Source organism: Anolis sagrei, chromosome 2, assembly GCF_037176765.1.
Source record: "Anolis sagrei isolate rAnoSag1 chromosome 2, rAnoSag1.mat, whole genome shotgun sequence".
Classification (NCBI taxonomy): Eukaryota; Metazoa; Chordata; class Lepidosauria; order Squamata; family Dactyloidae; genus Anolis; species Anolis sagrei.
The window spans coordinates 14355482-14380031 of NC_090022.1; the positions used below are offsets into that span (position 1 = coordinate 14355482).

Sequence of the window (24550 nt, forward strand, 5' to 3'; positions counted from 1 at the left end):
AAATTTGGCACGAATACTCAGTATGCCCAAATGTGAACACCGGTGGAGTTTTGGGAAAATAGACCTTGACATTTGGGAGTTGTAGTTGCTGGAATTTATAGTTCACCTGAAATCAAAGAGCTTTCTGAAGCCCACCAATGATGCAATTCGGCCAAACTTCTCACACAGAACCCACATGACCAGCAGAATATACTGTGTTTTTTGATGGTCTTTGGCGACCTCTCTAACACCCTCTCACGACCCCCCATCCAGGGGTCTCAACCCACCCACCCCCCAGGTCGAGGAACACTGCTTTACAGCCACATCACAAGGCATTTCATGCTCTGCTCACTAATGAGCTGAATGCTCAACTTTTGTATCCTGTTTGTTTTTGGGTGCTCTGCTATATTGTAGGGTAGTTTTCCCTAACAATGTTTACCTATCTTCTGCTGATTTCTTTCTGTGTATGTCTTGACTTTTCTTTAAAACAGTGGTTCTCAACCTGTGAGTCCCCAGGTGTTTTGACCTACAACTCTCAGAAATCCCAGCCAATTTACCATCTGTTAGGATTTCTGGGAGTTGAAGGCCAAAACACTTGGGGACCCAGGGGTTGAAGACCACTGCTTTAAAAGAATGATTTGCTTTTGAGTATCTTTCAATCTCATTGGGTTTCATCCTATTTTGGAAAGCAGAAGTTTGCCTTCCATGGTTGCCTCCTCGCCATGCAGGTTGGCTTCCTGGGATAGCTGGATTGATCTTTGACCTCTGTATCTGGAGGGGGTACATTCCAAGACCCTTTTGTGGATACCTGAAACCATGGGTCATAAGGAACCCTGTATTTTAAAATGAACTTGGGCTAGAAGCATACTATAGAACCGCACCAGAGGTCATGGAGAGACCCACAAATACCTCTTTGGGAGGATATTTTTGTAGAGTGGATAAATGAAACTGTGGATATTGAATCCATTGATAAGGGGGTTGCACTGTATATGCCGTCCCTGCCATTTCATCATGGAGTTGTTGAATAAATCTCTTATAAGAATTATATTGTCGAAGACTTTCATGACCGGAATCACTGGGTTGTTGTGGTTTTTTCGGGCTATATGGTAATGTTCTAGAGGCATTTCTCCGGGCATTTCACTTGCATCTATGGCAAGCATCCTCAGAGGTAGTGACCTCACTACCTCTGAGGATGCTTGTCATAGATGCAGGCGAAACGTCAGGAGAGAATGCCTCTAGAACATGGCCATATAGCCCGGAAAAACCACAACAACCTCTTAGAATCATAGAATCAAAGAGTTGGAAGAGACCTCATGTGCCATCCAGTCCAACCCCCTGCCAAGAAACAGGATAATTGCATCCAAAGCACCCCCAACAGATGGCCATCCAGCCTCTGTTCAAAACCTCCAAAGAAGGAGCCTCCACCACACCCCAGGGCAGAGGGTTCCACTGCTGAACGGCTCTCACAGTCAGAAAGTTCTTCCTAACATTCAGGTGGAATCTCCTTTCCTGTAGTTTGAAGCCATTGTTCCACGTCTTAGTCTCCAGGGCAGCAGGAAACAAGCTTGCTCCCTCCTTCCTATGACTTCCTCTCACATATTTATACATGACCCTCATCATGTTTCCTCTTAGTCTAGAGATATTCGTTGAAAACCTAGAGCAAAATATGTTGCGGGATTTTCCTCCCACAAATATAAAGTTTTTGAATTTTAATTAACTATATTTTTATGATACAACCAATTAGTAAATAACATTTACAACCCAGGACCAGAAATTGTGTTTCATCGCATAATCCAATCTGCCAGAGTCAAAACAACAAATGTGGAAGGACATAGGAGGCAAATAAATAAATAAATAAATAAATAAATAAATAAATGCATCTGAAATCCAGTACAATGAAACATGTGGCATTTGTGTTTCTTGACTCTCCACTCAAAGAAGGTCCAGCTACAATGACAACAATAATAGTGTTTATTTATAACGACCCTTACCCCAAAGGGTGGAACATCACACCTACACCATTAAAGAGAATAAAACCGAAGGCTAGAGATAAACATAAAATGCTCAGCATCCCATTAGCCTGCTTTTAAAACAGGCTAGTGGGATGGGGTACAAATAAAGATAACAATAACAACAACAACAACAATCCTAGGCGACAGCAGGATTGAAGAGAAACAACTGGAAAAGCTGACATGATACGAGGATTTAAAGATCGAACTGCAAAGACTCTGACATAAGCCAGTCAAGATAGTCCCAGTGGAGATCGGCACACTGGGTGCATCGCTTAAAGACCTTGGCCTGCACTTAAACACAATCAGTGCTGACAGATTACCATCTGCCAGCTGCAAAAGGCCACCATACTGGGATCTGCAGGCATTATTCCCCGATACATCACACAGTCTTAGACACTTGGGAAGTGTCCGACGTGTGATCCAATACAACAGACAGCAGAGTGATCTTGTTTGATGTGTACTAATCTTTTTGTGTTTCAAATAATAATCATCATCATCATCACAACAACTATTTTATCAAACAGAAGCACAATTCAGCTGCTTGATCAAGCAAAGGAAAACTTGAAAACTGTTTTGGAGACAAGTGAGTTCTTGCTCTAGCCCATTGGCTCTTAACCTGTGGGCCGCAGGCCACCAGTGGGCCACGATAATGAAAATCTGGTTCGTGAGCCTCCTTCCTCTTTATTTATTTATTTTATTTATTTTATTTTTTGCACTGCCTGCCACTCCTTCCCTGTTTCTGTCATATGTACTGTGTCAGAAACTAGAGCTGATGTGGTCTATCCAATGCAATTTTCTGAATCAGCACCCAAACCAAATCTAAAGTTGACCAAAAACCGATGCGTAACCCTTTTGATACTAATGTTGGAGAGTGGGCCCTGGTCAAAAAAGGTTGAGAACCACCGATCTAGTCGGAGGTCCAAAGGAAGACCACTCCACCAAATGCAGAGCCACGTTTTGGGAAAGGATTATAGCAGAGTTTTCAAACATTTCATGTTAGTGACTCACTTTTGAGACATGGATCAATTTGTGACACAGTAATTGTTTTACTTGCAAACTGGAGGTTAAACCAACCAACGCCGCATAAGAGATACGGATACATATATAAATTGCAATAACAAAATGTATGGAGACATAACATATCTCATTAATATTTTTCCAAAATATCTGACTTATTGCTTATTTTACATAGGTTTGGCTTATGTTTGCGTGACACACTAATACATTGCAACACATGGTATGAAAAACACTGCCTTATAACTTTGATAAAGCTGCCCATCAGTGGAAAAGATAGAAATCAATGCTATGGGATCCTGTGAGTTGTAGTCTGGCGAGTCACCTGCACTATTTGGCAAAGAAGGACAAAGACCTTGGAAAACTACAACTCCAATGGTTCCATAGCATGGAGCCATGGCAATCCAAGTGGTGTGAAACGGCATCAATTCTATAGTATAGATGCCTCATGTTTCCAAGGTCAGGGCATCTGCACTCACAAAGGAGTTTCCTCGGCTTTGTGCGTTCTCTGATGTTTGATCAGCATTACGCTTCGGCTGAAACTCTTTCTGCATTCATAGAATCATAGAGTTGGAAGAGATCTCGTGGGTCATCAATTCCAACCCTCTGCCAAGAAGTAGCATAATTGCATCCGAAGCACCCCCAACAGATGGCCATCCATCCTCTGTTCAAAAGCCTCCAAAGCCTTCACCACACTTTGGGATAGAGTGTTCCACTGCTGAACAGCTCTCACAATCAGAAAGTTCTTCCTAACATTCAGGTGGAATCTCCTTTCCTATAGTTTGAAACCATTGTTACGCATCCTAGTCTCCAGGGCAACAGGAAAAAAAACTTGCTCCCTTCTCTCTGTGAATTCCCCTCACAGATTTATACATGACCCTCATCATGTTTCCTCTTAGTCTTCTCTTCTGTAGGCTAAACATGCATAGCTCTTTAAGCCGCTCCTCATGGGGCTTGTTCTCCAGACCCTTTATCATTTTAGTCGCCCTCCTCTGGACAATTTCCAGCTTGTCAATATCTCTCTTGAATTGTAGTGCTCAGAATTGGATGCAGTATTCCAGGTGTGTTCTAATCAAGGCAGAAAAGAGGGGTAGCGTGGCTTCCCTGGATCTAGACAGTATACTACTATTAATGCAGGCCAAAATGCCATTGGCTTTTTTAGCTGCAGCATCACATTGATGGCTCATGAGCACTGGAATGGCTTCTCCTGTGTGGCTCCTTAGGTGAGCAGCCAGGTGGTCGCTCCTGAGAAAACTCTTTCTTGTATTTTTTCTCATCACCGTGAATCCTCTGATACAACATAAGGTGCGGACTCTGACTGAAGCACCAATACAGTCTCTCCCCCATGTGGATCCTCCAATGTAACATCAGGTGTGAGCTCTGGTTAAAGCATTTCCCGCACTCCATGCACTTGTATTTATTTATTTATTTATTTCTTGCATTTATTAACCGCCGCTCTCAGCCCTAGGGTGACTCGTGGTGGTGTACAGTACATAAAAGACACTTTACAGAGAAATCAGGACAGCAAACTAACATTACTAATACACAACATCTAAATTACACTAAAATAATCCGCTCCGTCATATCGTGGAATCATAATCAATCTCGTAGTCGTAATTCATTCCGGTTGTCATTTCCAGTAACATAGCACTCAGTTGAATGCCTGCTCGAAGAGCCATGTCTTCAGGCCCTTACGGAAGGCCATGAGGGAGGGCGCCTGTCTGATGTCAGCAGGGAGGGAGTTCCACAGCCGGGGGGCCACCACCGAGAAGGCCCTCTCTCTCGTCCCCGCCAGACGTGCCTGTGAGGCAGGCGGGATCGAGAGAAGGGCCTCCCCAGATGATCTCAAGGTCCTCGTGGGCTCATAGGCCGAGATGCGGTCCGCAAGGTATTTTGGGCCAGAACCGTTCTCTGTAAAGTGGCTTTGTAGGATAACACCAGCACCTTAAATTGGGCCCGGTAGCAAATCGGCAGCCAGTGGAGCTGGAACAACAAGGGCGTTGTATGCTCCCTGCGTCCTGCTCCTGTTAACAACATGGCTGCCGCGCGCTGGACTAGCTGAAGCTTCCGGGCCGTCTTTAAGGGTAGCCCCACGTAGAGAGCGTTGCAGTAGGGCTTCTCCCCTGTGTGGAGTCAAATGTGTGCTCTGGCTGAAGCTCTGCCCACAGTCCTGGCACTTGTAGGGCTTCTTCCTTGTGTGAATGTTGCTGTGGCTGAAGCTTTTTCCTCACTCAAAGCAGGTAAAGGGCTTTTCTCCTGTGTGCTTGACCTTGTGATCTTTCGGGGCTGAGATTTCACAGGCGTCTCCACCTTTGCTGGGAATGGATTCACTGCTCTGCTCTTCTTCAGCTGTCTCTTGCCTTTTTTGGTCATCCTGAACTGCAGACATCTCTCCCATCTTAACTCGTTCTGCCTCTGCAGACCTCTTGACTTCTTCTTCCTCTTGGTTCTCTCTGCCCGATACTCCTGCAATAGGGAGAAAGGGAAACCTGATTAAAATGTGGGGTAGCCTATACACTCATGGATAAGCTTAGATTTTTAGTCCAAAACATCCATCCAAAAACTGGTTCAACTTGTCCATGGGACATTGCGAGAACTATATTTTAGGTAAAGGCAAAGGTTTCCCCTTGACATTACGTTCAGCCGTGTCTGATTCTCAGGGGTGGTGTGCATCTCCATTTCTAAGCCAAAGAGCTGGCATTTTCCGTAGACACCTCCAAGGTCATGTGGCCAGCATGACTGCATGGATCATTGTTACCTTCCCACAGAAGTGATCTACTCGCATTTTCATGTTTTCGAACGGCTAGGTTAGCAGAAGCTGAAGCTAACAGCAGGAGCTCACCCCACTCCCTGGATTTGAACTGCTGACCTTTCGGTCAGCAAGTTCAGCAGCTCAGTGGTTTAACCCACTGTGCCACCAGGGCCTCCTTAGTATCTTAGTTCCTACTAAAAAGAAGGAATGGTCCCCTTTTCTGAAAAGAGTGGCAAAAGGCAAGAAGTTAGTCATTTGACAGAATGCAACACGTCTTGAGTAGATCAGTTCTGGTTATCAAAATGATTGAAGACACGTCATTGAAAAGCAGTAAGTGATGCTTGTAGTGCAGCCTCTAGTCATGCAGAAAACATCCCAAAACATTAATAATAATAATAATAATAATAATAATAATAATAATAATAATGGCCAGGATTGAAAAATCAGCTGATGACCCAAAATGCAGACTGTGCAAGGAAGCTGATGAAACCATTGAGCCTATCCTCAGTTGCTGCAAGAAAATCACACAGACAGACTACAGAGGCACAACTCTGTGGCCCAAAAGATTCATTGCACCTTATGTCACAAGTACCACCTGCCAGCAGTAAAGAACTGGTGGGATCATAAACCTGCAAAGGTAGTGGAAAATGAACACGCAAATATACTGTGGTACTTTCGAATACAACGTTTTGGAACACAATATGCCAGACATCACAATTGTGGAAAAGAAAAAAGTTATTGATGTCGCCATACCAGTCGTATTAAGGGAAAACAACAGGAAAAACTCAGCCGTTATCAGGACCTCAAAATTGAATTGCAAAGGTTCTAGCATAAACCAATACAGGTGGTCCCAGTGGTCATGGGCACACTGGGTGCCATGCCAAAAGATCTCAGCCAGCATTTGGAAACAATAAACATTGACAAAATCACGATCTGTCAACTGCAAAAGGCTACCTTACTTGGATTTGTGTGCATCATTCGAAAATACATCACACAATCCTAGATGCTTGGGAAATGTTCGACTTGTGATTTTATGATACGAAATCCAGCATATAGATCTCGTTTGCTGTGACATACTGTGGTTTTGTGTCAGAATAATAATAATTTAAAGATCGAACTTCAAAGATTCTGACACAAGTGGTGCAGTGCCTAAAGACCTTGGCCTGCACTTAAACACAATTGGCGCTGACAAAATTACCACCTGCCAGCTGCAGGTGGCCACCTTACTGGGATCTGCACGCATTATTCGTTGATGCATCCCACAGTCCTAAACACTTGGGAAGGGTCCGACACGTGATCCAATACAACAGCCAGCAGAGTGATCTTGTTTGTTGTGGACTCATCTTGTTGAGTTTCTAATAATAATAATAATAATAATAATAATAATAATAATAATAATAATAATATTTTTGTATCCCATCTCCATCTCCCTGAAGGGACTCAGGGTGGCTTACATGGGGACAAGCCTGATCAACAGAGTTTAAGTTGCTTTGAATGCGATTTTCCTGTATCTTGGAAGGAGGTTGGACTGGATGGCCTGTGAGGTCTCTTCCAACTCTAGGATTCTATAATTCTATGATTATTATTTGTTAATAATAATCATAGAATAATCATAGATTATTAAAAATAATCATTTTTTTGTTAATGACCATGTTAAGGTAAACTCACCTGCTCCTTGCAAAGATGGCCTTTGACATTATAATGGTTTGAAGCTTTGAAATGGTGCTCTTTGTCCAGGAAGGAGGAAAAGTTCAGGAGTGCAAATAAGAGGGAGGTTACCATTGTTCTCTTCCACTTTATGTGGGCAAGGGTTGTCTTTTTTCTTTTCTTAACAAGGAATACAAAACACAGGACTGTCCTCCATCACAAGGACTTATATTGGCCAAAGTGTATCCGTTGAATCACATCCCCACAATCATTGAAAACCCTCTGAACGTTTTCTGCATCCACTGCACATGTAAAGTGAATATAGCAGCAGTGCATCTCATGAAAACAGCTTCTAAGAAATTCATCTCTGATAAAATACTTGGCCCTCGTAACTTGACGATCCTCACCAGGCTCCGGCATTGCGTCCTCGGGTGTGGTATAGCGAGCAAAGTGTGGAAAGTAGTCTTCCAGTTTATGTTTCCCTGCCAAGACTTTCTCTGCTAGCAAATCCTGTTTGTTCAGGAAAACAATGAACGGCAAGGTCTGCAGCCCAGGACTGAAAAGCATCTTCAACCGTGGGCTCCACAAAATCTTTCGGAAAAACTGTAATTCCTCCTGAAGCTTGATAGCCTTGTCACTCCAATGCAAAGTCCGTAAGTTGTAGCTACTGCTGTCCACCATGAAGAGAACAGCTGTCAAATTATCAAAAAACTGAGTCCACTTTCGGCGACCATCAACAAATCTCTGAATATAAAGATGCAAATATACTTTGTCCACTTGCAACTTGGCTTCAGGAATCCCGAATGTCCAAAATTTGCATCGGAGAAGATCCTGGTCGGATGGCGTATATTCCTCTTGCTTGATGATGTCCAGCTTGTCTAGAAAATACTGTGCACAACCAATCAAGTGATACTCGTGCGAACGCTCAAAGCAAGCTTTCACGCCTTCGTCCTGCCAAAGTGCTTTCGTATGTTCGTAGAACTCAGGTGGGAAGTCGAAATCTGGCTGGCTGGATACATTCAAAATATAGTCAATGCGGAACTGGTTCTCTGGGTTCGCCAGCTCCACTGGAGGCTTTAGGCTCTCCATGGCTCTGACTATTGTCTCTATAGCTTCCCTAATATTGTTTTTAATGTCCTGGGTTCTCATTTTCCTCTCCTCGGCACTAAATCCATCCCCTTCCAAGATTTTCATTTGTTTGAGCACGGTGTTTTTGCCAGATTCCTCAAGGCCCATCACGAGGAGATGGTGCGTGGCCTTAAAGACTTCCTTATCCATCTTCAGTTGCTTCTCGACCTTCTTGTGGGTTTTTCTCCGCTCCTTCTCTTCCTTGCGCTCCTCCTCAGTCTTTCTGTTTCCAAAGCAGCCCATTTTGTGTGGCACAATGGAGATATAGAGAGGATGAAAGGGAAAGAGGACTGCAGCTAATGGGAGAAAGGAGCAGGAAGCCAAGCTGGAGCAAGAGGGACAGAGGCAGACAGACAGAGAGAGAGAGGAGGGAGAGATGGAGAGTGGGAAAGGGAGTGTCTCTGCCTCTCTCCTTCTTGCATGAAGCCAAGCTGGAGCAAGAGGGACAGAGGCAGAAATAGAGGGAGAGAGCAAGGAGGGAGGGAGGGAGACTGGGAGAGGGAGTGTCTCTGCCTCTCTCCTTCTCTTCCTCTTCATTTTGGCCTTTTACTAACTCACTGCCCAGAGACAAGGAGGGGCGAAAGAGAAGGGACCAAAGGAAGGAGCAGAGAGGGAGGTGATGCCGAGGTCGGCCCAGACCCCTGCTTTCCAGCTGATCTGACCAGCTGCAGGGAGTTTCGCAGTTCCTGGATGCCCAGTTGGACCAACACTGATGAAATGTGCCCCAGCAGCAGCCTCAACTAGGGACTCTTTGCAGCCTTGTGCTCTCTCCTTTCACTTCTTTCCGTAGCCCAAACATTGTGACATAATCCTAAATAAAGACTAATTAATTTGTAACCTTCACCTCTTCAGAATGATACTTTGTGTCCTCTTCCTGATTTACTAACCTAAAATGCATGAATTCACCTTTTTCCGGGCTGCCCACCTGGGATGCCTTCCAGGCGTCCCAGGGAGGCCGCAACTGCGTTTCTTTAAACCGTGGCTACTGAAACCCTTCAGGTCCCCGTATCCACGAGTTGACGAAAGTCTCCATTTTGGTGCCATATTTTTCCTAGCTCAATTTTAACACTATCTGTTATCTTCCTTTTTGCATTTCGAGCTCCTGCGCTCTAGGAATAACCTTTTTATTTTTGAGAATATATTTTAAAAGGAAAACAGCTGATTGTCAAACTGAGCCTTTTGCTGCTGCACTGCTCCCATTGTCGCTCCTTCCTCGTCCTTCTGGAATCCCAGGACCCAAGGACTTGATGTGGTCATCCCATGAGGCCATCGGGGAGTGGATCTGCCACCTGGTTCCAGACCTTAGAGGGAATTGTAGTTCTCCAAGGACCAAAGGACAAGCTTCAGCCCCAGTAATGCTGAGGTCCATATCTTGGCTCAGTGGAATCGGCCAGCCTCTCTTTCTGATTTTTGAACCTTTTTGCCACACATCAAGGACTCTTTTTCCCCCTTCATGGACATACTTTTGCCTATGGACCATCCTAAAATGAACTATGAACTTATATTGAGCCATGATCAAGGCTCCTATCAATTTCTCTATGAGACACTGGAGGGAGGGATAAGTGGGTATGATTTCTATAACATGATTTCTATATTTCTATATTTCTCCCTGTGTATCTGACCTTTTCCTGACCCTTTTTTGCCCCATTCCCCTTTTGGAAAAATGTATAAAAATATAAGAAAGCTACCCTGACCCTGAAAGGGAAGGAATTAACAGTTGAAAGAACCCTTATCGAAAGACACTCTTTGCATGGACTATAACAAAGGATCATGACCTCTGGCATCGGAGGTTTTGGCCACCAGAGGAAATGGCTGCTTGGCAATTTTGATTATATCTCAACTAGGACAAAGGAAGGCCTTCGGAAAGCCATTTCACATCATGATCTGTCACCCATTCAGTCTCTCTCACTAAGACATCCACCTAAGTTTCCCCCATTGTCCCCATGTCACAGCCTGGATATCGCCTGATATCAATGTTTATTGCAGCCACTCAGAACAATAGAAGGCTAGCTCGTAGACCTTTAGGACTCGCTGGCCCCTTGGACATTTCCTGAATTTCCATAATCCACTCAAGAATGCATTGTATTCCCTTGTCCTGCCTCCCTCTCTCCTGATTCGCTGAAGTGCCGAGGCGGCCGAAGCCCTGTGATTGGCCCAGGCGTACAGCAGAAGCCTTGTGATTGGCCCAGGTGCTCGAGAGGCGGCTGAGCCTCCTCTCAGCTGTTGAAGCAACAGCCAATCACCTTCAAGCTGGGCAGAGGGCGGGGAGCAGGAGATTCAAACCAGACAACTCTGTTTTTCTATAAAAAATGCTTTTATTTGTACTCATGCATGCTTAGCTTGGCGAAATATTGCTGCTCTGCATCATTTTCAGCTGAATCGCAATAAAATCATCTCGGTGGCACTTCCTTCAACCTTGGTGAGATTCTTTTTGGGAACCTAGGGAAAAAATCATTTTAAATTGGGCTTCTCTTTGCTCACCATTGTATCAATCCCTCTTTGGTGGGGCCGCAGGGTCTCTCCTTCAGGGTCAGACCCTTGAAATTCCCTACTGACTTCAGAGGGAGTGATGACTTTGGAGCTGCAGCTCAAGCTGAGCTACTGATTCGATTTAAAAACAAGCCAAATTAACTTTGCAAGCCTTATTGTATGAAAGTGTGTCCCAGAGAGTGTAGAATTCTGTTTGTATCTTCTAACGATGTCTTACAGCAGCCTAAAAAGTCATCAGCAATATATAGTGCCCGAATACAGATGAATGATATAGTTTCATTCCATTCTGCGTTGGTCTGACCTTACCCGGAATAGTCCTGTGTCCAGTTCCGGGCATCACCATTCAAGAGGGATTGGACAAGCTGGAAGGCACCCAGAGAAGGTGGGTGGCCTTGCAACTCCAGGGGTTTCTGGTAGACACTGATTATATGAACCTGGCACAGTCTGGCTTTCGGCTGTAACATGGCACTGAAACAGCCTTGCATGGGGATGGATTTAGTGCCGAAGAGAGGAAAATGAGAATGCAGGACATCAAAAACAATATTATGGAAGCTATAGAGACAATAGTCAGAGCCATGGGGCGCCTGGAGCCTCCAGTAGAGCTGGCGAACCCAGAGAACCAGTTCCGAATTGACTATATTTTGAATGTATCCAGCCAGCCAGATTTCGACTTCCCAACCGAGTTCTACGAACATACGAAAGCACTTTGGCAGGACGAAGGCGTGAAAGCTTGCTTTGAGCGTTCACATGAGTATTGCTTGATTGGTTGTGCACAGTATTTTCTAGACAAGCTCGACATCATCAAGCAAGAAGAATATACGCCATCGGACCAGGATCTTCTCCGATGCAAATTTCGGCCATTTGGGATCCCTGAAGCCAAGTTTCAAGTGGACAAAGTATATTTGCATCTGTTTATTTTTGATGGGGGACGGGATCGCCGAAGGTGGGTATATCATTTTGATAATTTGACGGCTATTCTCTTCATGGTCGACAGCAGTAGCTACAACTTACGGACTATTCCGTGGATGGATGAGACTGTGCTGTCGCACGCTGGGCCTGTACATTAGACTGTACACAGGACATAAATTCTCTGTGCCCAACGGGACGCCGGGGCTGCCTCAGAATAAAGGCCCTTAGATTCCCCCAAACAGAGTCTTTAGAATGCTTAAAGTAAGTCCAACAAAGTTCTTTTATTAAGGAACAAACAGGAACAAACAGGTACTTTAACGGTTTTCTTAACAGTCTATAGGCTCTTTCAAATCTTGTCCGCTAGGAACAGGCACTGTCTTCTTAACTGTAACTAACTGATGGGGAAATCCTAGCTTCTAATCTGGGCAGTCTGTACTTGCCTCTGTTGACGTGGAGCCCCTGCACCCGGTACCAACTGCGTCTGGCTTCCGCGAGTGACCCTTGCCTCAACAGAGCTTTGTAGACCTCCAGGGAAAAAGAAGGAGTTCAGGTTGCTGTGATGGCCGGCTGGAGTCCCTCAGCCAAGCTGTGGCTGTATGTCTCCTGGCCAAGCCGTAGGGCTGTATAACCCCGGCCAAGCTGTAAAAGATGAAGCTTTTCTACAGGAGCCACTTCGTTCTATGTCCTGTGCGAAAGGCTTCTCTGTGAGAACTAACTCAAAATGGCTTTGTTCCCTCCAAAACTCAAAAGAGGGCGGGATCAGGGAACCTAACTATAACTGGCAGGTGGCTTACCCTATAAATGCAAATTATAACAGGAAACCCCCTGCTGCAAAATCCCAAGCATGGGATTGCACACAAACATTTAAACACAGCAAATAAATCTGGAGCTCCTGGAACAGCTGTTCCAGAACAGAGACTAACAAGCTTAAGGAGGAATTACAGATGTTCCGTTTTGTCTTGTGCAACAGAGTGAAGATGTTTTTCAGTCCGTGGCTACAGACCATGACATTCATTGTTTTCCTGAACAAACAGGATTTGCTAGCAGAGAAAGTCTTGGCAGGGAAATATAAACTGGGAGACTACTGCCCAGACTTTGTTCACTATACCACACCCGAGGACGCAATGCCGGAGCCTGGTGAGGATCACAGAGTTACGAGAGCCAAGTATTTTATCAGAGATGAATTTCTTGTATTTCTTAGAATGTGTTTTCATGACATGCACAACTACTATAGTCACTTTACATGTGCAGTGGATGCAGAAAATGTTCAGAAGGTTTTCAATGATTGTGGGGATGTGATTCAACGGATACACTTCGTCCAGTATAAGTCATTGTGATAGAGAACATTTCTCTGTTTTGGATGCCTTATTAACACCGTGTTTCTTAATATCGTATCGTACGTCGAAATCTTACAAAATAGATCTGACATATGATGCAGAACCGATTTTTTTGCACAGCCCTAATATGTATATGGAACGACACAAATAGTTTTCTGGACTGTAGTCCTCACAATCTACCCTTCTTTCTCTTCCTTCCCCCTCCCTCTTTTCCTTCTCCCTTTCTTTCTCTCACTTCTTTTTCTTTATTGCCTTCCTTTGTCCCATCTTATACATTCACATTCTATATTATCTTCTGTATGTGTTTTATTTTGTTTATTATATTTGTTGGGCTTGGGCTCATGTTAGCCGCCCCGAGTCCCTGTGAGGAGATGGTAGAGGGGTATAAATAAAGTTTAATAGTAATAATAATATATTGTTTTTATTGTTGTTCCATCTTAATATGTGTATTTTAGAGGGGCATTAGACAGAGAAGGATAATCCATCTTACAGAGGGGAATGGGATTGAAGGAGGAAAACCATTTCCCCCTGTTTTCTTGTTATTCCCCCACTATGTTGGTGTGGTGGAAACAACTCTCCTTTATTAAATAGAATGCGAGGAGGGGGAAATAACCAGAGAAAACAGGGGAAATTGTTTCCCTCCTTCAACACGTCCCACATCTTGAGTCCTCACAGGGAGAAAGGAGGGGTATAAATAAAGAGGATAGATGTCTAGCACCCACTTTTGGCCTCTGCCCAGATAATGGAACAGTACCAAAAACCCTGCAAATGCCCGAAAAGAAAGAAAAAAGATGATAGACTCACACCACATTCTTTTTATTAACTCTCTATGTATAGAGGGGCAAAAGGCAAGAGCTTGGTCCTATGACAAAACAAAACATGAGTTGAGTATATGTATTTCATACATTTGTACCCCGTCTTTCTCACCCCTGAGGCGGGAATAATAATAATAATAATAATAATAATAATAATAATAATAATAATGAAACAATAGATCACATCCTCAGCTGCTGCAAAAGGATTGCGCAGGCAGACTACAAGCAGAGGCATAACACCGTTGCTCAGATGATTCATTGGAAGTTGTGCCACAAATACCATCTGCCTGTGAGAAAGAACTGGTGGGATCACAAAACGGAAAAAGTTACAGAGAATGAATACGTCAAACTACTCTGGGACTTCCAAATTCAGACAGACAGAGTTTTGGAGCACAATACTCCTGACCTCACAATCGTGTTAAAAAGCAAAGTATGGATCGTTGATGTTGCAATCCCAGGTGACAGCAGGATTGAAGAGAAACAACTGGAAAAGCTGACATGATATGAGGATTTAAAGATCGAACTGCAAAGACTCTGGCACAAGCCAGTCAAGGTGGTCCCAGTGCTGATCGGCACAACAGGCACTCATTCAGTGTCATCCACATTCATAAAAATACATTTAAATCAATTCATTAAAACATTACATTAATAAGGCATTTGTTTAAAAGCAGGCAGGTTTAAAATCCAAGTCTGGGTCAGTCCATTGTCATTCATATCACTTGAGTGTTATTCTCAATTGCTGCCTCTATCATTCAAACGCTTGGTCCCTTAACCAGGTTTTGAGTTTCTTTCTAAAGGACAGGAGGGAGGTAGCCAATCTGATGTCACTGGGGCGAGAGTTCCACAGGTGAGGGGCCACCACTGAGAAGGCTCTGTCTCTCGTTCCCACAGGTTGCATTTCATAGAATCATAGAATCAAAGAGTTGGAAGAGACCTCATGGGCCATCCAGTCCAACCCCCTGCCAAGAAGCAGGAATATTGCATTCAAATCACCCCTGACAGATGGCCATCTGTTTAAAAGCTTCCAAAGTAGGAGCCTCCAACACACTCCGGGGCAGAGAGTTCCACTGCTGAACGGCTCTCACAGTCAGGAAGTTCTTCCTCATGTTCAGATGAAATCTCCTTTCTTGTAGTTTGAAGCCATTGTTTCGCGTCCTAGTCTCCAGGGAAGCAGAAAACAAGCTTGCTCCCTCCTCCCTGTGGCTTCCTCTCACATATTTATACATGGCTATCATATCTCCTCTCAGCCTTCTCTTCTTCAGGCTAAACATGCCCAGCTCCTTAAGCCGCTCCTCATAGGGCTTGTTCTCCAGACCCTTGATCATTTTAGTCGCCTTCCTCTGGACACATTCCAGCTTGTCAACATCTCTCTTGAATTGTGGTGCCCAGAATTGGACACAATATTCCAGGTGTGGTCTAACCAGAGCAGAATAGAGGGGTAGCATTACTTCCTTAGATCTAGACACTATGCTCCTATTAATAATGACTTTACGACTAAAATTAAATAAAAAACACAGCCTGTTACAACAGACATAAGACAAAAGATCAAAGTATTGTCGAAGGCTTTCATGGCTGGAATGAGTAGGTTCTTGTGGGTTTTTTCGGGCTATAGAGCCATGTTCTAGAGGCATTTCTCCTGATGTTTTGCCTGCATCTATGGCAAGCATCCTCACTACCTCTGAGGATGCTTGCCATAGATGCAGGCGAAACGTCAGGAGAAATGCCTCTAGAACATGGCTCTATAGCCCAAAAAAACCCACAAGAACCTATCCAAAAGATCAAACATTAAACCGAAACAACAATTTCCCACTTCCTTGGGGCAAATGGATTGATCATTGCTCAAGATATCTATTGAGCTGTTGGGGCTTTAAAGGTTAAGACCAGCATTTTGAATTGTGCTCGGTAGTAGACCAGCAGCCAGTGGAGCTAATGTAACAGGGGGCTACTAGTCGTACATCCTGCACTTTATCCCATGCTCTCTCTCCATTGCTGCAGCTGGCACTTATTTTATTCCAATGTTTACAGACCGGCCACGTGTCAGTACTTTACCACCACGGTTAGAGGATTGCAGCTTGATTGAGTCCGAGTTGATGTTTTTATATGTGTATATGTTTGATTTTTCTGTATTTTATGTGTTCACTTTTATGTTTGTTTTCACGCACTTTGTGCCATCTGTAAGCTGCCCCAAGTCCCTTTGGGGAGATGGTTTGTTTGGGTTTGTGTGTGTGTGTGTGTTAGGAGTGACTTGAGAAACTGGAAGTCACTTCTGGTGTGAGAGAACTGGCCGTCTGCATGGGCGTGGCCCAAGGGACGCCCAGATGTTTTGATGTTTTATCATCTTTGTGGAAGGTTTCTCTCATGTCCCCACATGGGGAGCTAGAGCTGACAGAGGGAGCTCATCTGTGCTCTCCTCAGATTTGAACCTCCGACCTGTCGATCTTCAGTCCTGCCAACACAAGGGTTTAACCCATTGTGCCACTGACGGTGCCAGGGAAATGGTGGTGGGATATAAGAATAAAGTTGTTGGGTTGTTGTGAGCTTTCCGGGCTGTATGGCCATGTTCCAAAAGCATTCTCTCCTGATGTTTCAGCTCACAACATCCGAGGATGCCTGCCTTAGATGCAGGTGAAGTGTCAGGAGAGAATGCTCCTGGAACATGGCCATACACCCCAGAAAACGCACAACAACCCATATGGAAGCCTTCGACAATACAAAGTTGTTGTTGTTGTTGTTGTTGTTGTTGTTGAACAGCAGTGAGGAGATAGCCTTGGGAAGCAATCAAATAGGAGTTGGCTGGCCATCAACGGGGTTGTTTTCTGCATGGCAGGAGGCTGCACTACAGACATCCTTTCCTGCTTTTCAATGGCCTGTCTTTTCAATCATTGTGATTTATATCCAGAAGGCGTTATACCAACTCCTGAGTTTCAAGCTCAGCGTTACCACCAACTCCTGAGCTTCAAGCAGCTATGCTGAGTCCAGGACCCCCAGACTGCAGACCTGTGTCCTCAGGGGGAGTGTAACCCTGTTGGACACAGGTTACCACCCTATACCCTGATTGGCCTCATGACTGGCCAGGAGGATGTCTGTCTTGTCTGGATTAAGCTTCAGTTTGTTACCCTTCAACCATTCCATCACAGCAGCCAGGCTCTGCTCAGCTCTTACTGTCAGTAAGACACCTCCCCAATTTAGTAATGAATATTGAAACTTTTTTTTGTATATACCCAACATTATTTGTTCGAACGTATCTCCCTCTACGTTCCGCCTGTTGCAACTCAGAGTAAGCTTCACCTTGCTTCCAAACACCACCACACAAAAGCTGTAGTTTTATAGTTTATTGAGGAAAAAATACAAGTCAAAGAATAAGCGTTACAAAGTTCCAAAGATTTGGGTAAAATGCAGAATACAGTTCCAAAGATCTTGAGGTAAAAACAAGGTACAAGCAAAGACAATTGCCCCAAGAATCACAATGCACGAAATCCCAAGTGTGCTGCTTGCCAGCTAAGGTTACTCCATGAAGCTTTCAGGCTAATAAGCTACGTTGAACTGACGCTTTCCCTTAGTTTGCAAGAAGCCTAAATACCTTTCTAACATGAAAACATTATGCTCTCACCAACATGAAAGCATTGCGATGACCTTGGCCCGAGCTGGATTCTTGTCTGCCAGCCAGGCGAGAACTTCGCCTGACCTGAAAATCAAGACGAGCCTGCCGGGTCAGGTCACTATCAAGGCTTTCTGCACTTTCAGTATCAGCATGGGAAGGAGGCAAAAGCCTCCCCACCTGTTCGTTATCTCATTCGTTAAAATTCTTTTCTTCTGAGAACCGCCGTGTTCTTGACCCTCCACTGTCTGTGGAAGCCTCAGAAAAAGACCTAGAAGCAGGCCCAGAGATCCGAGGCACAGAAAAAGAGCCAGGAATCTGAATCCCATCATCCTCATCATCAGGGAACATCTCAGCCACAACACTGCCTCGCAGTTTAAGATCCACCGGGGAGGCCCTGCTCTCGGTCCCACCAGCCTCGCAAACGAGTCTGGTGGGTACGAGGGACAGGGCCTTCTTGGTGGTGACCCCCCTGGCTTGTGGAACTCGCTCCCCAGTGTCCTCCCTCCTTTCCTTTAGGAAATAACTGAAATTGTGGTTGTGGAACCAGGCCTTTGGCTAGCAGGCATAACAGCACTTGGAACACTGAACTGGACCAGATGATTATTATAATAAGGAAACAGCTATATGATTGTATAACTAATGTTATGTTTTTAATTTATTGTATATTTATGGTTTTTATATTGTTGTTCATTGAGATATTGTGGCATCGAATTGTTGCCAGTGTTAGCCTCTCTGAGTCCCCCCTTGGGGGTTGAGAAGGGCAGGGTAAAAATGTTGTATATAATATAATTAATTATCTGAGTGTTGTGGATGGGCAGCAATCCCCCTGCGTTCATTCCTTCTTTCTTTCATTCTTTCTTTTCCTTCCCTCCCCTTTCCTTCCTTCCTTCCCTTCTTTTTCTTTCTTCCTCTCCCCTCCCTCCTTCTTCCATTTCCTTTCCCCCTTATTTTTCTCTTTCTTTCTTTCTTTCTTTCTTTCTTTCTTTCTTTCTTTCCTTTCCTTTTCTTTCCTTCCCCTCCCCTTTCTCCTTTCTCCAGCTCTGAGAGGGTCTCCATATCAACATGGCTCTCTTTGTGTCTCTTTCCTCCCTCCCTCCCTCCAATACATACACAGATTACCTTTCTTCTTTGATGGCATCACAGAGGTCCTGTCCTTCACAAAGCTGGGTGAACAAACACTGACAGACAGACTTTGACTTTTATAGATAAAGATATAGCTATAGATACATAGATAAATATATATATCAGACAGGATCAGCAGTAAGAACAGTGTGGTTAACTCTTCCTGCATTCACAAGCCATAGTGCAGTTCATTTTGCAACATCCCTGCTCCTCTTCAGACCTCCAAGATACAACACCTTTCCGAAGTTCCAACATTGGTTTTGAGCTGCGTCCATTTCTTGTAAAAATTGTCAGTGTTTCCACTCAAAAGTCACCTTCAGAGGCAAATGACCAAACTCAAGCACCTGCCAGTAATTGTAGTTGTATTATGACCTTATTTCCTGGTTTTGTGTGAAGCCAGGAAATTAGGCCATGCCTTAGACTTGTCCTGTGTTTATTTGAAATCTGGGAGAGAGTTGCCATTGAAACGGGAGAATGCAAGGGAGGGACCAGGGTGAGGCGTGGGGGGAAATAAACTGTCAGTTGGAACTTTGTTGCTTTCCCAAATGCATGCTTTTGAATTAAAGCCTTCCAACTTTGTTTGTGAGGTAATTTCTTCATCAGAAACCTACAGATCTGGACAGTTTGGCAGTGGAATAGTCTGCTGCCTGGGAGCCGGTGGAGTCTCCTCCCTCCTTTGGGGACATATAAGCAGAGTCTAGATAGCCGTCTGTCAGAAGGGCTTGGATGGTGTCTTCACGCCTGGCAGAATGGGGATGGATTGGGTGGCCCTCAGGGTCGCTTCCAATTCTAGGATTCCCATTTGAACAAACCTTGCCTGTTCTTCCAACTTGGTCTGTGAGTTGACACCGTGTTTATTCTGATGCATTTAATAGATACAAAGTGGAAATCACAGAGAATATGATTTATACAAACAACTACATAACATTGTTTCTTCCATTTCCTTTGTTGGTTTTTTAAAAATATGTAACTTTTACTCCCAAATCATCTCAGGAGCTCCACCTTCAGGGCATTATTATTATTATTATTATTATTATTATTATTATTATTACTGACACAAAACACAGTATGTCACAGCAAATGAGACCTGTATGCTGGATTTCGTATCCCAAAATCACAAGCTGAACACTTCCCAAGTGTCTAGGACTGTGTGATGTATTTTCGAATGATGTGTGCAGATACAAGTAAGCTGGCCTTTTGCAGTTGACAGATCGTGATTTGATCAATGTTTATTGATCAAATGCCGGCGGAGATCTTTTGGCACAGCACCCAGTGTGCCCATTACCACTGGGACCACCTGTACTGGTTTATGCCAGAGCCTTTGCAATTCAATTTTGAGGTCCTGATCACGGCTCAGTTTTTCCTGTTGTTTTTCCTCAATGCAACTGTCACCCGGTATGGAGACATCAATAATCCAAACTTTTTTCTTTTCCACAATCTTAGCACTATGGAGAAGAAAACCAAAATGAAGTCTATACTGGCTCGGTCATCGTCCAGGATAAAAAGGACAGTGGTGGATGCTGCTGATTCTGGACATCCATTGACAAGTGGGCTACAGAATCAAAATACAAATGCACAATCACAGAAGCGGCAGAAATATTAAATTCCAGAAAACTGCACTATTATTATTATTATTATTATTATTATTATTATTATCTGGTTTCTTTGTTAATGGTACTGGCAGTGTTACGTGGGGTTGCCTCTGAAGACTGCCCGGAAGCTGCAGCAAGTACAACGCGCGGCAGCCAGATTACTAACGGGTGCTGGGTACAGGGAGCACACCACTCCGCTGTTACTCGAACTCCACTGGCTGCCGATTAGCTTCCGAGCACAATTCAAAGTGCTGGTGTTAACCTATAAAGCCCTAAACAACTCAGGCCCTGTTTACCTCTCCAAACGTATTCTCCCCTAAGAACCATCAAGACCACTAAGATCGTCTGGAGGGGCCCTGCTCTCAGTCCCACCGCCTGCACAAGCACGGCTGGTGGGAACGAGGGACAGGGCCTTCTCGATGGTGGCCCCTCGACTTTGGAACTCCCTGCCATTAGAGATCAGAACTGCCCCCTCCCTCATGACGTTCTGGAAACTAAGAAAGACCTGGTTGTGGAACGCGGCATTTGACAACTGATTTAATTCTTTGCCCACATGAAAGGAGGATGATGAATGGGATTGTGATGGTGTCGGACGATTTGGCTCTTTTAACTGTGATGATAATGTTTTAATGTGTATGGTGCTGATATTTTAATCGTGTTATGAAATGGCATTGTATTGTTATTGTATATTCTTTGTATGTTAACACATGTTGTGAACCGGTCCAAATTCCTCTTTGAAGGTGAGAGGGTCGGTATATAAATCCTCAAAATAAATAAATAATTATATGTGTTGTCAAAGCTCTCGACCCCACCGCTATCACAAGTGAGGTTGGTGGGGACGAGGAGCAGGGCCTTCTCGGTGGTGGCCCCTCACCTGTGGAACTCACTCCTGGGGGAAATTAGGGCATCAACATCCCTCCTCTCCTTTGGGAGGAAAGTAAAGACGGTCAACTAGAAGGACAATCAAACGACTAGGACTGACAGGACTGACAATGTGGAATTGGAATTTGGACTATGAGATAGCAAACGCTGACCGGCTATGAGGAGTAATTAGGTTTGTATTGTTTTATTGGTTTTATTGGTTTTAGGGTTGTAATGCAGGAAGTGTTGTTTAACTGTTCAACTGTTTAATTGATGTTATTTTGTTGTACTACTATTAAGTGATGCTGGCATCGAATTGTGCCTTTGTAAGCCGCCCTGAGTCCCCTTCGGGGTGAGAAGGGCGGGGTAGAAGAAACCCAAATAAATAAATAAATAAATAAATAAATAAATAAAGGCTTTCATGGCCACAATCCCTGGTTTGTTGTGAGTTTTCCGAGCTGTATGCTGTCACAAGACCTCACCACCTCTGAGGATGCCTGCCATAGATGCAGGCGAAACGTCAGGAGAGGATGCTTCTGAAACATGGCCATACAGCCTGGAAAACACACAACAACTCAGTGTTAAGATAAACTCACCTGCTCCTTGTAGAAATGGCCTCTGACATTACAATGTTTTGAAGCTTTGAAATGCTGCTCTTTGCCCGGGAAGGAGGAAAAATTCAGGAGTGCAGATAAGAGAGAGATGGCCATTGTTCTCTTTATGTGGGCAGGCTTTTCCTTTTCTTTTCTTAATAAGGCGTCCAAAACAGAGAAATGTCCTGCATCACAACGACTTATACTGCCTGAAGTGTAGACGTTGGATCACGTCCCCACAATCATTGAAAGCCTTCTGAACGTTTTCTGCATCCACTGCACATGTAAAGTGAGTATAGTAGCTGTGCTTGTCAAAATAACACATTCTAAGGAATTCATCTCTGATAAAATACTTTGCTTTTGTAACTCGACAATCCTCACCAGGCTCCGGCATTGCATCCTCGGGTATGGTATAGTGAGCAAAGTCGGGAAAGTAGTCTTCCAGTTTATATTTCCCTGCCAAGATTTTCTCTGCTAGCAAATCCTGTTTGTTCAGGAAAACAATGAAAGTCATGGTCTGTAGCCGTGGATTGAAAAGCATCCTCAACTGTCTGTTGTACAAGACAGACTGGAATACCTGCAATTGCTCCTGAAGCTTGATAACCTTGTCATTCCAATACAAAGTCTGTAAGTTGTAGCTACTGCTGTCCACCATGAAGAGAACAGCTGTCAAATTATCAAAAAAATGCACCCAATTTGGGCGACTATCAATATATCTCTGAATGTAAAGATGCAAATATACTTTGTCCAATTGAAACTTGGTATCAACGATCCCAGATGTCTGAAATTTGCATCGGAGAAGATCCTGGTCGGACGGCGTATATTCCTCTTGTTTGACAATGTCCAGCTTGTCTAGAAAATACTGTGCACAACCAATCAAGTGATACTCGTGCGAACGCTCAAAGCAAGCTTTCACGCCTTCGTCCTGCCAAAGCGCTTTTGTATGTTCGTAGAACTCGGGTGGGAAGTCAAAATCTGGCTGGTTGGATACATTCAAAATATAGTCAATGTGGAACTGGTTCTCTGGGTTCGCCAGCTCCACTGGAGGTTCCAGGCGCCCCATGGCTCTGACTATTGTCTCTATAGCTTCCCTAACATTGTTTTTAATGTCCTGGGTTCTCATTTTCCTCTCCTCGGCACTAAATCCGTCCCCATGCAAGATTTTCATTTGTTTGAGCACGGTGTTTTTGCCAGATTCCCCATGGCCAATCAAGACGAGCTGGTGAGTGGCCTTAAAGACTTCCTTATCCATCTTCAGTTGCTTCTCGACCTTCTTGTGGGTTTTTCTCCGCTCCTTCTCTTCCTTGCGCTCCTCCTCAGTCTTTCTGTTCCCGAAGCAGCCCATTTTGTGTGGCAGAATGGAGATATTGAGAGGATGAAAGGGAAAGAGGACTGCAGCTAATGGGAGAAAGGAGCAGGAAGCCAAGCTGGAGCAAGAGGGACAGAGGCAGACAGAGAGAGAGAGAGAGAGAGAGAGAGAGATGGAGAGTGGGAAAGGGAGTGTCTCTGTCTCTCTCCTTCTCTTCCTCTTCATTCTATCCTTTTACTGACTCACTGCCCAGAGACAAGGAGGGGGGAAAGAGGGGGGACCAAAGGAAGGAGCAGACAGGGAGGGAGGGAGATAAGGATGACTTTGCAGCTACAGCTCAAGCTGAGTCACTGATTTGATTTCAAAACAAGCCAAATTGAGTTTGCAAGCCTTATTCAATGAAAGTGTGTTCCTGTGAGCCCCCCTTGATGGAGGCTTGCGCGTTCCAATGAACCTGCAGGCACAACGACTGGAGTCACGCACTCCCAGGAGTGGCCGCGGGGGAGGTTCCAGACCAAGCGCAGTCTGAATACCCAAAGACCTCACCGCCGAAGCAGGCGGAGGATACCATGGTACATGTTACAATGGCTGTGAAGGCAGAAGAAGGCTGCAACAGACTGAGAAGCCACAGTTGTCGTGTTAACTATACCACCAGTGAAACCTCACTCTGCGAAGACTGTGTGTTGATCAGCTGTGCACCAACCTCTACATATTAAAATAATAACTCATGCACAGGTGTCTTCCAAGAAAAATAAAAACAAAGCAACAAAGAAGAAGAAGGAGAAGGAGAAGGAGAAGGAGAAGGAGAAGAAGTTTATTTTTCTACCCTGCCTCCATTCTCCTAAAGGGACTCGGGGCGGCTTACATAGAGCCGGGATCACAGCAAAATATAATTAAAAACAAAACAATAACCAGTTAAAATAGCATAAAACCGCATAAGTAATAATAAACAAGCATCAAAAGCAACAACAGACTAATTTTGGAGGAGGGGGGAAGAGGCAACTATGCAAACTGGTTAAAGCAGGGGTCCCCAAACTTTTTGAACAGAGGGCCGGGTCACAGTCCCGCAAACGGTTGGAGGGCCAGATTATATTTTGAAAAAAAAATGAATGAATTCCTATGCACTCTGCGCATATATTATTTGCAGTGCAACCCCCCCCCCCAAATAAAAAAACAAAAACCCACACTTCTATATAAATAAAAATGTAATGTTCGTTTGTGGGATTAACAGAACTCAAAAACCACTGGACGAATTGACACCAAATTTGGACACAAGATACCTAACAACCCAATGTATGTCCTTCACTCAAAAAATTGATTTTGTCATTTGGGAGTTGTAGTTGCTGGGATTTATAGTTCACCTACAATCAAAGAGCATTCTGAACCCCA

General features: G+C 44.3%; 3 protein-coding genes across 4 annotated transcripts; 1 reads left to right on the plus strand and 2 right to left on the minus strand.

The window, feature by feature from the left end:
• Positions 1-4906: 4906 nt before the first annotated feature.
• LOC132765931 (guanine nucleotide-binding protein G(s) subunit alpha-like) lies at positions 4907-9282 on the minus strand. Its single transcript, XM_060760234.2, has 2 exons — positions 7426-9282; positions 4907-5471 (listed from the first exon to the last, which is right to left on the minus strand). The coding sequence occupies exon 1, from the start codon at positions 9067-9069 to the stop codon at positions 7621-7623; it is 1449 nt and encodes a 482-aa protein (XP_060616217.2). The 5' UTR covers positions 9070-9282; the 3' UTR covers positions 4907-5471; positions 7426-7620.
• A 1020-nt stretch (positions 9283-10302) lies between these two features.
• On the plus strand, positions 10303-14058 carry LOC132765932 (guanine nucleotide-binding protein G(s) subunit alpha-like). Its single transcript, XM_067464737.1, has 3 exons — positions 10303-10351; positions 11500-12059; positions 12849-14058. The coding sequence occupies exons 1-3, from the start codon at positions 10303-10305 to the stop codon at positions 13266-13268; spliced, it is 1029 nt and encodes a 342-aa protein (XP_067320838.1). The 3' UTR covers positions 13269-14058.
• A 4643-nt stretch (positions 14059-18701) lies between these two features.
• Positions 18702-23337, minus strand: LOC132765934 (guanine nucleotide-binding protein G(s) subunit alpha-like). 2 transcript variants are annotated; one of them, XM_067465430.1, is made up of 2 exons: positions 21856-23337; positions 18702-19665 (listed from the first exon to the last, which is right to left on the minus strand). In XM_067465430.1, exon 1 carries the CDS (start codon positions 23195-23197, stop codon positions 22043-22045), a length of 1155 nt encoding a protein of 384 aa, XP_067321531.1. In that variant the 5' UTR covers positions 23198-23337; the 3' UTR covers positions 18702-19665; positions 21856-22042. The 2 variants fall into 2 exon arrangements, with proteins under 2 accessions (XP_067321531.1, XP_067321530.1); XM_067465429.1 differs by having other exon boundaries at positions 18702-20358.
• Positions 23338-24550: the final 1213 nt, after the last annotated feature.